Below are 13,458 nucleotides of genomic sequence, written 5' to 3'. Positions count from 1 at the left end.
TCAGTAATCATTGATATCCGCGATTCCTCCAGAGAGAGAGAGAGAGAAAAAAAACCCGAAAACTTCTAAATTGCATCGATCAGATCGTGAAATAATAATAAAAGAAACACACACACACACATACAAAAGTGTCAAATGTCAACGTATGAGATCATAAAATGTCTCCATTTTTTTCCGTAGTATAATATTGACTGCCATTGCCACCCAAAACAACATTGATCGTAATACATGTGTGTTTTTGAGAATGAATGAATGAATGAAGTGAGAAAAAGAGAATTATAAGCGATGACAGAACTCGTCGTCATATGACATGTCATCATCATCGATGCTGTAAATTCTAATTCTACAACAACAATGACAAGACGATATAGACAGCCCACAAGAGACCTTAGCAGTATCAGTAGAAATGATGGTGATAGAACAACAAAAAAAAGATGAAAGGTCATGTCACGTTTCGTTAAGTTTTTTTTTTGAACCACGAAATATACCGAAATCAAATGGTTTGTATTTGTTTTTGTTTATCATTATAACACATACACAGAGATGAATTTTTCAAAGAATCATTTCATTTTTTTTTAATATATAGCTACAGAATCTTTTCAATGTTGATAATAATTAATTGTATACAATATATATGGTCAAATTACAATCAATGATCAATGGACGTAGAGGGAGACAGAGAGAGAGAGAGAGAGAGAGAGAGAGAGAGAACGAGATGAAAACAAAACAAAAAAATGAAATTTTTAATAAATTTGTTCTTGTTATATTGATTATTGGCCATTGGTCAAAAGATTGATGATGATCAGTGTGTGTGTGTGTGTGTGTGTGTGTGTGTATTTGATGAAAATATTTCTATAAAAGAAAATCTATAGATTTGAATTGATTTTTTTTTCCAATCAATGATTCGGTGATTTTGATTCAATATTAATCGATGATGATGTGGGCGTTGTCGTTGCTGCTGTTGTTGTTGATGATCCTGAATTGTTATTGATCAATGAATTATTGTTATTGCCACCAGCACCATTATCAAATTCATCATCATTATTGTTATCATTTGTTATATATAACGGTGTTGTAGGTGTTGTTGAGCTATCATCATTTAAATTCATAAATCGATTATTATTATTACTCGTTGTCGTTGTTGTTGTTACTAGATGATTATTATGAAGATGATGATTTTGATGATGTTGATGATGATGATGATGACCAATTAATGGTGATGTTGATTGTGGTTGTAGGGGCGGTGGTGATGATGATGATGTTGGTGTTGTCGATGTTGATAATGATAATGATTTATTATTAGAGCTCGTTTTTGTTGCTGCATGATTTCGTTGATGATGATTATTAGTTAATGATGATTGTTGTGGTGATAATGGTGATGATGATGATCTTCCACCACCGCCATCAACGTCCAAACGATTTTGTTGATAAACAATTGCAGCAGCTGAATATGGTAGTGGTGGTGGTGTGTTGGTGATGATGAATAAAGACCGGATATTGATCCACTACCACTACCAATACCTATTGCCGCTGTTGTTCCAAGTAATGTTGTTGATGATGTCGGTGTTGTTGAACCAGATGATCCATCATCATTTCCAATATTACCGATAATGCTATTTCCACCCAATGATGATGTACCACTACCGCTACCGGTGCTAGTAAAACAATTAACCGAATTCAATGTTGGCCATGTAAATGCACTTTTTGCTACAGCTGCAGTTGCTGCAACATGATGTTTTGCGGCTGCCGCTGCTGCTGTTGTCCATCCATTTGCATATGATGTATAACCACTGTATAATGATGATGGATCATGATGTGGATGATGAGGATGATGATGGTGTGGATGATGATGATCCAATGGTGTAATTAATCCATTAAAACTAGCTGCTGCTGCTGCCGCTGTTGTAAAATTTGTCACATTTGTTGCAGATGCTGTTGCTTGCCGCAATTGTTCAGCTGCAGCATTACGTTCACGTTTACGCCATTTTGCACGACGATTTTTGAACCATACCTTGAATCGGTCAATGCAAATTGGATAAAAATGAAAATCAAAACAACAACAACAACAACAACAACAATAAAAACATTAGTCATCAGTGGGCAAAACGAAACAAAAAATTTTCATTTCATAAATTTTTAATTAATTCATTAATTCTGTAAATTATAATTAATGTTTTGAAAAAGTTTTTTCATTTCATTTAGAATTTCTAATTACAAAACATTCTCATTAGTGATGTAATGAAATTTTTTTTTGTGGTTTCGTTTGCCAAAAACAGAACAGAATCCATTTCGGTGAAAAAAAAACAACGAAAAATTATTTGACATTAATCGAAGCTGAAAATTTGTCATTGTCTGATTTTATTCACCAGTGAAAGATTAGATAATTTTTTTTTATATGCTCAAAGCTTGTGTCTACATTTTCAACTGATGTTGATGTTTTGTTTTATTTAGATTCGATTTGATGATTGTCGTCACCGGCAAGAAAAAAGGTCACGTGTCAGTCAATAATAATGTTTTGTTATATATTCACAGCCTTTGTGTATTGTTGTTGTTGCTGCTGTTGTTGCAAAAAAGGGCAATTCTTGTCAACGAGGTGTGAATACCCCGAGATAAATTGCTGCTGCTGTTGCTGTTGTTGGAACAAATAGCAGCGACGACAACTACAACAAAATTTAGATCCAGGATCGTTATCTTGTGATTTGCAAATGAAAATCTAACGACAACGATGAAAAACAAAATGAAAATCTAATTATAACTCACCATCAACATACATCAACTTGTTCAAACAAGATAAACATCGTATATTGACGACCCGTTTTGTATTCAATGTCGATGATGATGATGATGATGATGACAGTTTTGTTCATCGAATTTTATTTCGATTTTGAAATTGAAATGAATTTTAAATGAATGGATTAACTACTGCAATACTTGACATCATCATCATTGTATTGAAAAAAAATCTGATCAACTCTGACCAATCTATTCAGCACTGAATTCCCAAATCAAATGTTTATTCATGTTTTTATTGACAACAACAACAACAAAATGTGTCTGTATGTTCTTTGTAGTGGTGGTGGTCATCATCTTGTTTGTTAGAATCGATTAATCGATCACGATCGTATCCATATGTATGTATGGTGAAAAATGGTGGTGGTCAAACCAGTGATTGATCGATCAATTTCTTCATTAATATTTATTCAACGTTTCCATCATCATCATCATTGATGATCGGGTTGCACGCAAAAAAAATGCCAACTTATAAACACAACCCAACAACAACGCAAGCACATTGACATTTGGGCGGGTAAGTTTTTATTTCAAAAAAAAAAAAAATTTCGTTTTCATCTTTTTTCCTGACTGACTGACTCATTCTCTGTGTCTCTGTGTGTGTGTGTTTTCAACAAAAAAAAATGGTGTGATGATCTTAATTAACTTTTTTTTGTTTTTTTTCGTGTGTGTGTGTGTGTTGGTGGTTTATTCCAATTAAATGAAACTGTGAATGAAAAAATCTGAATTTCTGTCAGAATAAATGATGATAGCAGCAAAGTGTTTGTGTATGTGTTGACTCATCACTTACACACACACAGAATCTCGGGTCAATCATTTTTGATTATTACGGGAAAAAAAGTCACCAAAAATGAATTGTGGATTTGTGTCTATGTTTCAATCATCAAATGATGATGTTTGAAATATTTTCAAGGAATCCTAGGAATTGAAATTCTGTTTGTTATTGATACCCACCACCACCACCACCAACAGCGGTGGGCAATATTATTTTTGATTTGATTTTTTCGTCGATGAAATCTATACACACACACACCATGCATACGTTTTTTTTCTGGATGCTTATGTCTGGTTGTAGTTGTTCTGATGCTGCTGATGATGCTGCTTTCCAATAGAAAAAACACCGGGTGGCCATTTAATTAAACTTCTACAAAACTTGCCTGGAACACACACACACACACAATTTGATATCATTTATTTTGGAACTACTGCTGCTGCTGCTGGATGACTGAAAAAAAATACCCGGTAATATTCGACGGGTTTAGTTTTTTTCTGGTTGATCCTTTATATTGGCGGGCTAGCTGTTTGGTTAATTGAGATAAATACCATTTTCATAACCGTGTTTTTTTCATCTTGTTCTTTCCCGCACAAATACCAGAATTGTAATTTTCGTTCTATTTCTATTTCAAGAAATGGGTTCGGTTTTGTTTTGTTTTTTCAATTTTTACATTTACAAATTCAATGATAAAAAAATGGCTACAATTGCAATAAATACAATGTATCCAATAGTTTGTTTGTATGTGAGAAGAATAATTGAAAAGTTTCCAAGTAATGGTTGTGTTTCACAGAACATGGAACAAAATGAATGTAAGAAAGAATTCTTGCAAATTCTTTCTTGCATTTTTACAATCGACCTTTGACACTTCTAATTTTTTTTTGGGCACACACCAATGTTATTTCATTATCACAATTCATGTTTATGTAAATAATGAAAAAAAATGATTGCGTGATTGTTGATCGTGAAGCTAATTTTATTTCCACCCAGGTAGGTCCAAAAGTTCCAAATAAAAAAAATACCAAATAAAAATAATAAAATCTGACAACTAATTTACATTGCAAACACACACACGCAGGTATGTAAGGTGAATTATGGAATTCAATGATGATGATGATGATAATCAAGAACCTTTGACCTTTTTCTTTCTCGGTCAAAAATTCTTTTTATTATATATGGAAAAAAAACATTTGAAATGAAAACAGAAAATGAAAATAATTCAAATGAAAGTGAATTTTATTGCTACCTGTGCCGATAATGACCTTTATTATACAACGGCAAGTCACTTTTGACAAACATGACATAATGAACATGTCATGTTTGTCAACAAAAAACAAAAAAAAATGAATTTGACATCTCAATATCAAGATTATGGATAGTTTTTATTTGCTACTGCAAATAATAATCAATAAAATTCAGGCAAAAATTCTTGAATTGAATGGATGTCAAACGTTGTTCTTTTTTGTTGTTGTTGTTGCTCGTTGTAAAGAAAAAAAAAGCTTTTCGATTGAAAAAATCTCCCCAGATTTAGAAAAGAAAAGCCAACTTAATCATGATGATGATATTATTATTGGGTAATTAAAGGATCATCATCATCATCATCAACAAAATTGATCAATAATTCCTACTGGATCATCTCGGATCAAATCGGATTTTGTGTATGGATCATTGTCTTTGTTGTTGTTTTGATTTTTTTTTTTTATTCGGCACGGGTATGATTTTTACACCATTTGAATTTGATTTGTTTTTTTCACAATTTCTCTCTCATTTTTTTTAATCTTCACTTCACTTAAGAACCAAAAAAAGATTTGGTTTGAATTGAATTAAATTGTTTAAAAAAAAGATAGAACCCGGCATCTGCGGTTTTCATCACACACCAGCAATCATCAAACATGAACGACAACATGGCTAGAAGAAAAAAAGAAGCGCCTCACTGAGATTTCTTCGTTTTATCACCATCATCATCATCGTTGTTGTTGTTGTTCCATAATGATCCATGATCCATAAATCCCTAGGATGTGTGTGTGGTGATTATTCTTCAAGCACTTTTTTTGGCCATCTTTCTTTCTTTTTTTTCACAATATATAAATAATCCTTGCCTTAATCCTTTTTTAGTGTTATTTGGTTGTTTGTTTGTTCATTTTTTTAATGCTGATTTGATTACAATGGCTTAAAAAAAGTAATGTAATGTGTGAAAAGACCCAAGATGTGTTATAAAAGATTTATTTTGGTTTTTAAAATTTTTCTGAATTCAATCCTGTAATCGATCGATCGTTCTGTTTGATTTGATTTGATTGATTGGTAATCACAAACAGACCATCATAATCAAACATTTTTTTTTTATTTTCGTTTTCCAAACATTCATCATGATTTCATTTTGAATTGTACTGACTGACTTTTTTTGCACCAATTTTTCTTCTAAATATTTGTATATCACTGATACTATCTTTTTGATCGATCAGAACAAATTAATCAAATCAAATCAATTGTGATTGACAAATTTGTATTGTAATCACTATTGTAATAAGTACTTTATCGAACGCTAGTCTGCAGATCAAGAGGTGTCAAATCTTTGGCAAATAACAAGAAGAAAAAAAAATCCAATTTTTTCTCGATCAAAATCAATATTTGATTTTGTTGTTGTTGTTGTTGTTGTTGTTGTTGCTTCACTTTTTTTTATCACACCACTCAAAAATATGTAAACCAATCTATCGTCATTGAACAGATATACAATCATAATGTTATTGATTGATTTTTGGTATTTGATCATTATCGGTGGTAACAGTAGCAATGTGCGTTTGATTTTCAGGATGCACAATACATTCTTGAGCAATAGCAACAAAAAATGTTTCTTTTATCGATTCAAAGAAAAAAAAGACATTGGATTAGATTAGATTTTATGGAATTAACCACCATCACCATCATCATCATCAATGATAATAAACAACACAAGAACGCATTATAATCTTTGATCATCAATTGATGATAATTATCATATACATGTCAAATGCGCCAATTATTTACAATTCTTTTTTATTCTGGTGATCGAATAATAATGATGTACATGCGTGTGTGTGTGTGTGTGTGTAATACGAATGTTTGATTCGTTTTTGTAGTTTTTTTTACGAGAATTCGTAACTCATTGCTTTGTCTTTCTTTTTAGAATCTAAGAAAAATGAAAAGAGGTGATTATTATCATTTGTCACTGTCTAATTGGTGAAATTGTTTTTGTTTTGTTTTTTGAAAAAAAAACAAAAAAACATTGTAACACCCAATTGAACAAAAGTCCAAAAATTCATCATCATCATTGCCAGCATTGTCAATTTGATGGTTGATTAATTGTGGCGCCATTATTTGTATTTTGGAAAGCGAGATATTAATAGAGAGAGAGAGAGAGCGAGAATGTGTGTGAAAAAGCAGGCCAGGGATTAATAATGGATTTTCTTTTCATTTTGACATGATCTACATTTTTTTAATCTCTTTTTTTTCTCTCTCTTAATAATCGATAATCATACAAAAAAAAATTTTTTATCCATTTCTTTTCTTAATATCATTAACACAATGGAAATATGTACCATCTTAATACACGTAATACAGGTAGCTCAATATGATGATATATTAATGGTTATTGTGTGTTTTTTCTTGTTTTGATGAAAAGAAATTTTCATTGATAAATTCTTTAGGGAATTTTGTTTGTTTTTTGTTTTTTGATTGAATTTTCACTAGTTCCCGGTTCGGAATGAATCACAATTGAAGCACAATGAACCCTTAACAAAAATGACGGAAATTTTTTTTTGTTTGTTTCTTGATTGAATTATGACAATGTAATGTAACCCTTTGTTTGACATGTCAAATGTCATGTATTTTTTTTTTTTTTTTTTGGTTTTGTATAAAAATTGTAATTAAAAAAGAAACAAATTCATCGATCAAACAGCTTGCCGAGAACAAAGCAAAAAAAAAAATTTAATGGCGCCATAATGACGGGCGTCTTACTAGTCTACTATTAGCCGCATTTAGACATTCAATTAGTAAAAATTTTGATTGATTTATAACACCAACAATTTTTTTACCCTTATTTTTAGCAATAATTTACACACACACACACACACAAAAAAATGTATCTAATGCAATAGGAAACACATACCCTAACTCTTGGTTCAGTCAATGATGTCCAATTGGCAATCTCTTCCCTTGTGGCCATATCTGGATAACGATTTCTTTGAAATGTTGATTCAAGCTCCTGTAATTGTTGTGATGTAAAATGTGTACGTTGTCTTCGTGTACGTTTTTTATTATTATGATTTTTACCACCACCGCCACCACTATTGCCACCAATAATACCAATAGGTGATAATTTATCATCCATTGAACCATCGGATATGTCACCAGTATCCGGTTGTTGTTGACTAGTATCTGCCAAACTTTGTAATGGTTTCTCCATAGTCGTTATTGTTATTGTCGTTGTTGTTGCTGCGGCTGCTGTTGTTCTTGTTGTTGCTGCCGCTAAATTCAATGATAATGATGATGATGAACTGGAATTTGATTCGGCTAAAAAAAATCATCAAGAAACCAAAAAAAAAAAAAAACAAGAATGAAATTTGATACGATTTTCTTCAATTTTTTCTGGTTAAATTTGTCTCTCACTCTCTCTCATTTCATGCAGTCTAAAGCTACCGACTTTTGTCAACACAAAGGTCACAAATTTCAATTTGGTCAATTTAATATTAATCATGCGGTCTATATAAATGTTTGAAAACCATGAATGACCTTCCGATGACCTAGCGACGATTGTGTGTATGTGTATTCAGTTTCTATGTGTGTGTCTGTTGTCTAAATATTTTTTTAAAAAAAGAGAGAAATCCCTTAATAGCCCGCACAAATATAAATGTCATTCTTGAACATTTCGAGTGACAACAAAAAAGAATGATAATTTTACCGCGTTTTGATTTACCAGGCGATTCAAGTAATGTTGTTGTACTTGAACAAAGTTGTTGTTGTTGTTGTTGTTGATGATGATGATGATATAATGGTGATGTAAAATGTTGAAATAGATTCGTGGATCCATTCATTGAAATCATTGATTGCTGTTGTTGATGTTGATGTTGATTTAGATGTTGATTTTGTTGTTGCTGATGATGTTGTTGATGATAATTTGAATGATTCAAATGATGATGATGTTGTGGTTGTTGATATTGTTGTTGTTGTTGTTGCTGCTGCTGCTGCTGTTGCTGTGAATGATGAAGATATGAATTTGATCCATTATTTTGATGATGATGCGAATGATGTGTTGTTGGTGATTGATAGTCATTTGTATTGGTCATAAATGATGATGATGAATTTGAAACAGCTGCAGAAGGTGTAGTTCCTGTAGGATTTAAAAATGATGTTGCCGCAGCCGCTGCTGCTGCTGCGGCCGCTGAACGCATTGTTGCATATGATGATAGATGAAATGGTGTTGCTGTTTGATATGGTTGTATGGCTGCGGCTGCTGCTGCTGCTGTTTGATGAGAATGTCCATGATGAATCTGTGCCATTGAATGATTGGTTTGTGAATTATGATGATGATGATGTGAATGTGTATGTGGATGTTGATGAGGATGAGGATGATGATATGGTGTTAACATTTGATATGCATTCGATAATGACGATGATGATGGATGATGTGTCGGCGATACAGGTGATGTTGATGATGATGAGGATGATGATGCTAATAACAATGATGATACACCTGTATTATTATTCGTTGTTGTCGTTGTCGTTGTTGATGTTACGGCTGCCGATGATGATGATGTAGCCAATTGTAATAATGATGATCCAACTGGACTTTGACTTGTTGTATCCGGTAATTGTATTGTCGGTTGTTGAATTGAGTTTGAAAATGATGACGATGTTGTTGATGGTGATGTTGAACCTGATTGCTGTTGTTGATGAATATGATGATGCGGTGTGGATGTTTGTTGTTGAAAATGTGGATGATGATGATGTGGATGATGTGAATAAGGTGATGGATGTGACTGTTGTTGTTGTTGATGATGATGTGACATTAATACCGGATGTGGATGATGTTGCGTATGATTTGACATTGACGCAAACATTGATGTACCGGTTGTTCCCGGATGATGTGAATGTGGATGCGAATGATGATGATGATGATGATTAGCAGCAGCAGCAAAACTCATACTAGCTGCTGATATTTTTGATAAATCACTAAAATCCATTAATGTTTCCGGTGGTAATTGTTCCATCATCATTGTTGTTGATTATTTCTGAATTTTTTCAACAAAAAAAAATCGTAAAAAAAATGATACACCAACACTAAAAACACACAAATCACAGATATAGAATATTAAATGAAAACATCAACACTTTTCACACACACACCATACCCAGAATAAAGAATCAAAATGAACAAATTTTCATCAAACAAATTCTATACGATCAGAATTTAGGAGCAAAAAAAAATGTTTTTGTACTGATCATCATCATCATCATTATTATTATTATAATCATCATGTTCATCACTATTTTACTCACGAATTTTCCAAAATATTTATTTTCTGTTCTCTTTTGGATCTGGTTTTGTTGATATTTGCTTTGATCATTGTCGATGATGCATCAACCAACAACGATAACAGCAGCAGCAGTAGTAATGTTGAATGCAAAATGTGTGTGTAACATGGAAGAAACGAAAAAAATTAATTTTTTTTTTTTGGGTTTGGAGTCTGCTCATATAATTTGTATGCGTGCGCGCATACTTACTGATAACGGAGAAAACATATACATATCACACATATGTGTTGAAAAAAGTGATAGGGGCGTAACCTAAAACATTCAGAATTCATATGACCAAAACACACATACAAGGTTTATATGAAGGTGTGGCCAATCATTTTGAATGGCCAATCAAAAATGATTTTTTTTTTGTTTCACCATGATTTTCATTCGTATTGAATTTTTTTTTTTTTATCTTCCCAGAAATTACAACAAATTCTGTATCCATCCAGAATCAATGATGATGAAGAATTTTTGTTGTCTTCACATTGCATAGATAGTGTGTGGATGCTGAATCTCATCAAAAAAAATTTTCATCATCACCATCATCATCATTGTTGTTGTTGTTGTTTTTTTTCTGCTTATTTTATTCGAACCATAAAAGATACAAAACAAACAAACATTTGGCCATTGTCCATGTCTAAAATGAAATGCAGCACAAAAATTGCAATTGGATTCTCATTGTTTTTTTTTCGTTTTGTTTCGTTTCGTTTACTTACTTTATTTTATATATGAATTCCAGGATATTCTAGGATTCAATTCAATTTTGAAAGCCATCACCATTATTATCAGAAAATAGAAATGAACAAAACACACACAGACAGACACTGGTGTAGATTAGAATCCAATTATATTTTCAACAATAATAAAAGAAAATAATCATTTTTCTTATTCAAATAATAATGATGATGATGATGATGATTTCTATATCTGCAACAACAACAACAACAAAAAAAATCGCGAGAGGATTTTCATTTATATGAATAAAAATGTTTCAACATTTTTTTTTTTTTTTGTTTTGTTTTGGTCTTTGGATATAATGAGAAATTGATAAAGGACGAATCATTCGATAGTATCGTCACAATCGAAAATTGTCATTCATGTTTGAATTGTATATTGTACAAAGTGAAAATGAATGAATTCATCAATAAATCAATGTTTCACAAACACCAGTGATACAGGAAAAATGAGATTTTTTTTTTAAATCCCAAACATCCAATGTGAATGAATTTGAACAGATTGAACTAAACTGAATTTAAAAAAAAAAATTTTTAAACAAGCTCAAAAGCTAATTTGATATTCCCGAAACCGAAGAAATTTTTTTTTCGTTTCTGAAAAAAGTTTGCTTGGGTCAAAATACACACACACACATCCTATGGTCATGGTTCTGACCATCACAGTAGACAACATATTGGACAGCTATGAATGAATGAATGAATGTGTGTGTGTGTGTGTGCATGTGGACATTTTGAGTAGAGGTAAAAGATGGTTAAATCCACTTTAATCCCATTTCCAGCGCGTATACATTTCATTCATTCATTCATTTTTCTGGCTACTGGGCTTTTATTTTTCTTTTGAAAAATTTTTTAAAGATTTTTTTCCTGAATGACACGAACAAATCGTCAATCACTGTGTGTGTGTGTGTCACAAAAAAAAAACAAAAATCGAAATGATGAAAATTCATCAATCAAACTTCATTCCATTGCAGGTGGTTGATATAAATAATTTATCATCATTTTTTTCACGAATTTAAATTCATTTTTGTTTTCACTTTTTCTTTCACCATAATTCCATGATAATGATGATGTCTACATGATGAATCTATCATCATCATCTTATTGGATGTTGGCAAATATTATCACTGTATGATTCATTTATATATATGAATGGCCCCCATTTCTATTTTGAATATATATACCACCTATGGTGAATAAATACGCACACACACACACACACAAAGTCAATATTGGTCGGTGGTATCTATTATTACCAACTAATGATTATCGGTAAATCGAAAATGTTGGTGATCAGCAGAGAGAAAATGAAATTTCAAATCAAAATCAAACTATATGAGATCTACATATAATAAAATACAACGTACACACACACATTATTTGAATTTTTTTGTTTTGTTTTAGAATCATCATCATCATCATCAAGCATCATATGATGATGATCATAAACACTATTCCTGCTGTTTTCTTATTTGATTTTTGTTTTTTGTTTTTGTTGTCATTGAATTCTCGATACATAAAAAAAAATTCCATTTGAAAGAATTCTTCCAATGGTTTCCAGTTGGATCAATGATTTTGGGTTCTGAATTAGTGAATGAATTTATAATTTAACGAAGAAAAATTTCAATACAAAACAATGTCACACAATAGCCGTATTTGTAAAGTTTCTTCTTCTTCATTTTTTTTTGCTCGTCGAAACATTATTCTTCAAGAATTTCTCCAAGAAACAAAACACACAGACAGACAATAATAAATATTTCGACCATTCTACGTAGAAAAAAAAATAAAATAACGACAACGAAAACCAACAACCAGAAAAAAAAGAATTGAATCGATTTGAGAAATATCTGACAAATGTGTCAAATCTCTACGTTTTTTTTTTGCTGTTTTTCACTATCTTTTTTTCGCTATCCACGATGATGATGATGATGATGATACATTTTGCCAGTCGTTTGTTTTCCACCACCGCTACCACCATCATCAAAGTCGATCCAAAATTCTCAACAACAACGAAAAGGAAAACGAAAAAAATTTTTTCCAAATGAACCAACCAAACGAATGGCAATGATGATGACGAAAAACGAAAACGAACAAACGATGAAGAAAAAAAAATTCTAACTACGTCGAAGAAGAAGGATTAACTAGGATTAGTTGGTAGTAGAGAAAAAGAGACAGTAGAACAGAGAAAAACAGCCACCAACCAACCAACACTACTACCATCATCAAATGACGAACGACTACGACGATGATGATGATCATCATCATCGAATAGCATCCACAGGACAGAATAATAAAAGTACTACCCCCTTCATTTCCCCATCATAGAACGAAAAAGGAGGTTCATTCTGGAATCCGAAATACGCTATATATGACACATTTGGCCCGTTTTTCCATTTGTGTTTCCATCTGATTCTGTAAATGTTTTTCTTTTTCTCTCTCTTTTGGAATGTTAGTGTGTGTGTTTGTAGATGGAAAAAAAAGAAAATTGGAAAAATGATGATGATGATGATGATGATGAGTTTGGACCGATCGTTTGTCGTCGTTCGTTTGAAAATGGAAATGAAACTATAGTAGAAAAAAAATGTCAAATGATTCTGTTTTTGTGCAAAA

General features: G+C 31.9%; 1 protein-coding gene across 2 annotated transcripts; it reads right to left on the bottom strand.

Moving 5' to 3' along the window:
• Window positions 1–1,343: 1,343 nt before the first annotated feature.
• On the bottom strand, window positions 1,344–10,204 carry LOC124496751 (uncharacterized). Of its 2 annotated transcripts, XM_075733017.1 has the most exons (4): window positions 10,097–10,153; window positions 8,499–9,828; window positions 7,707–8,110; window positions 1,344–2,011 (listed from the first exon to the last, which is right to left on the bottom strand). In XM_075733017.1, the coding sequence occupies exons 2-4, from the start codon at window positions 9,811–9,813 to the stop codon at window positions 1,349–1,351; spliced, it is 2,382 nt and encodes a 793-aa protein (XP_075589132.1). In that variant the 5' UTR covers window positions 9,814–9,828; window positions 10,097–10,153; the 3' UTR covers window positions 1,344–1,348. The 2 variants fall into 2 exon arrangements, with proteins under 2 accessions (XP_075589132.1, XP_075589133.1); XM_075733018.1 differs by having other exon boundaries at window positions 8,514–10,204.
• Between the last annotated feature and the right edge of the window lie 3,254 nt (window positions 10,205–13,458).

This window comes from Dermatophagoides farinae, chromosome 7 (genome assembly GCF_024713945.1).
Source record: "Dermatophagoides farinae isolate YC_2012a chromosome 7, ASM2471394v1, whole genome shotgun sequence".
Lineage (NCBI taxonomy): Eukaryota > Metazoa > Arthropoda > Arachnida > Sarcoptiformes > Pyroglyphidae > Dermatophagoides > Dermatophagoides farinae.
The sequence above is the reverse complement of the archived record's forward strand: the minus strand, read 5'-3'. Positions and strand labels throughout refer to the sequence as shown.

Excerpts from the sequence above, each read along its gene's own strand:
- LOC124496751 (XM_075733017.1), bottom strand. The coding sequence starts at position 9,813 with ATGATGATGGAACAATTACCACCGGAAACATTAATGGATTTTAGTGAT. Across the intron at positions 8,111-8,498 it reads GCCTGGTAAATCAAAACGCG|CCGAATCAAATTCCAGTTCA; the intron begins GTAAAATTATCA and ends GATTTTTTTTAG. Across the intron at positions 2,012-7,706 it reads TGACTGAACCAAGAGTTAGG|GTATGGTTCAAAAATCGTCG; the intron begins GTATGTGTTTCC and ends GACCGATTCAAG.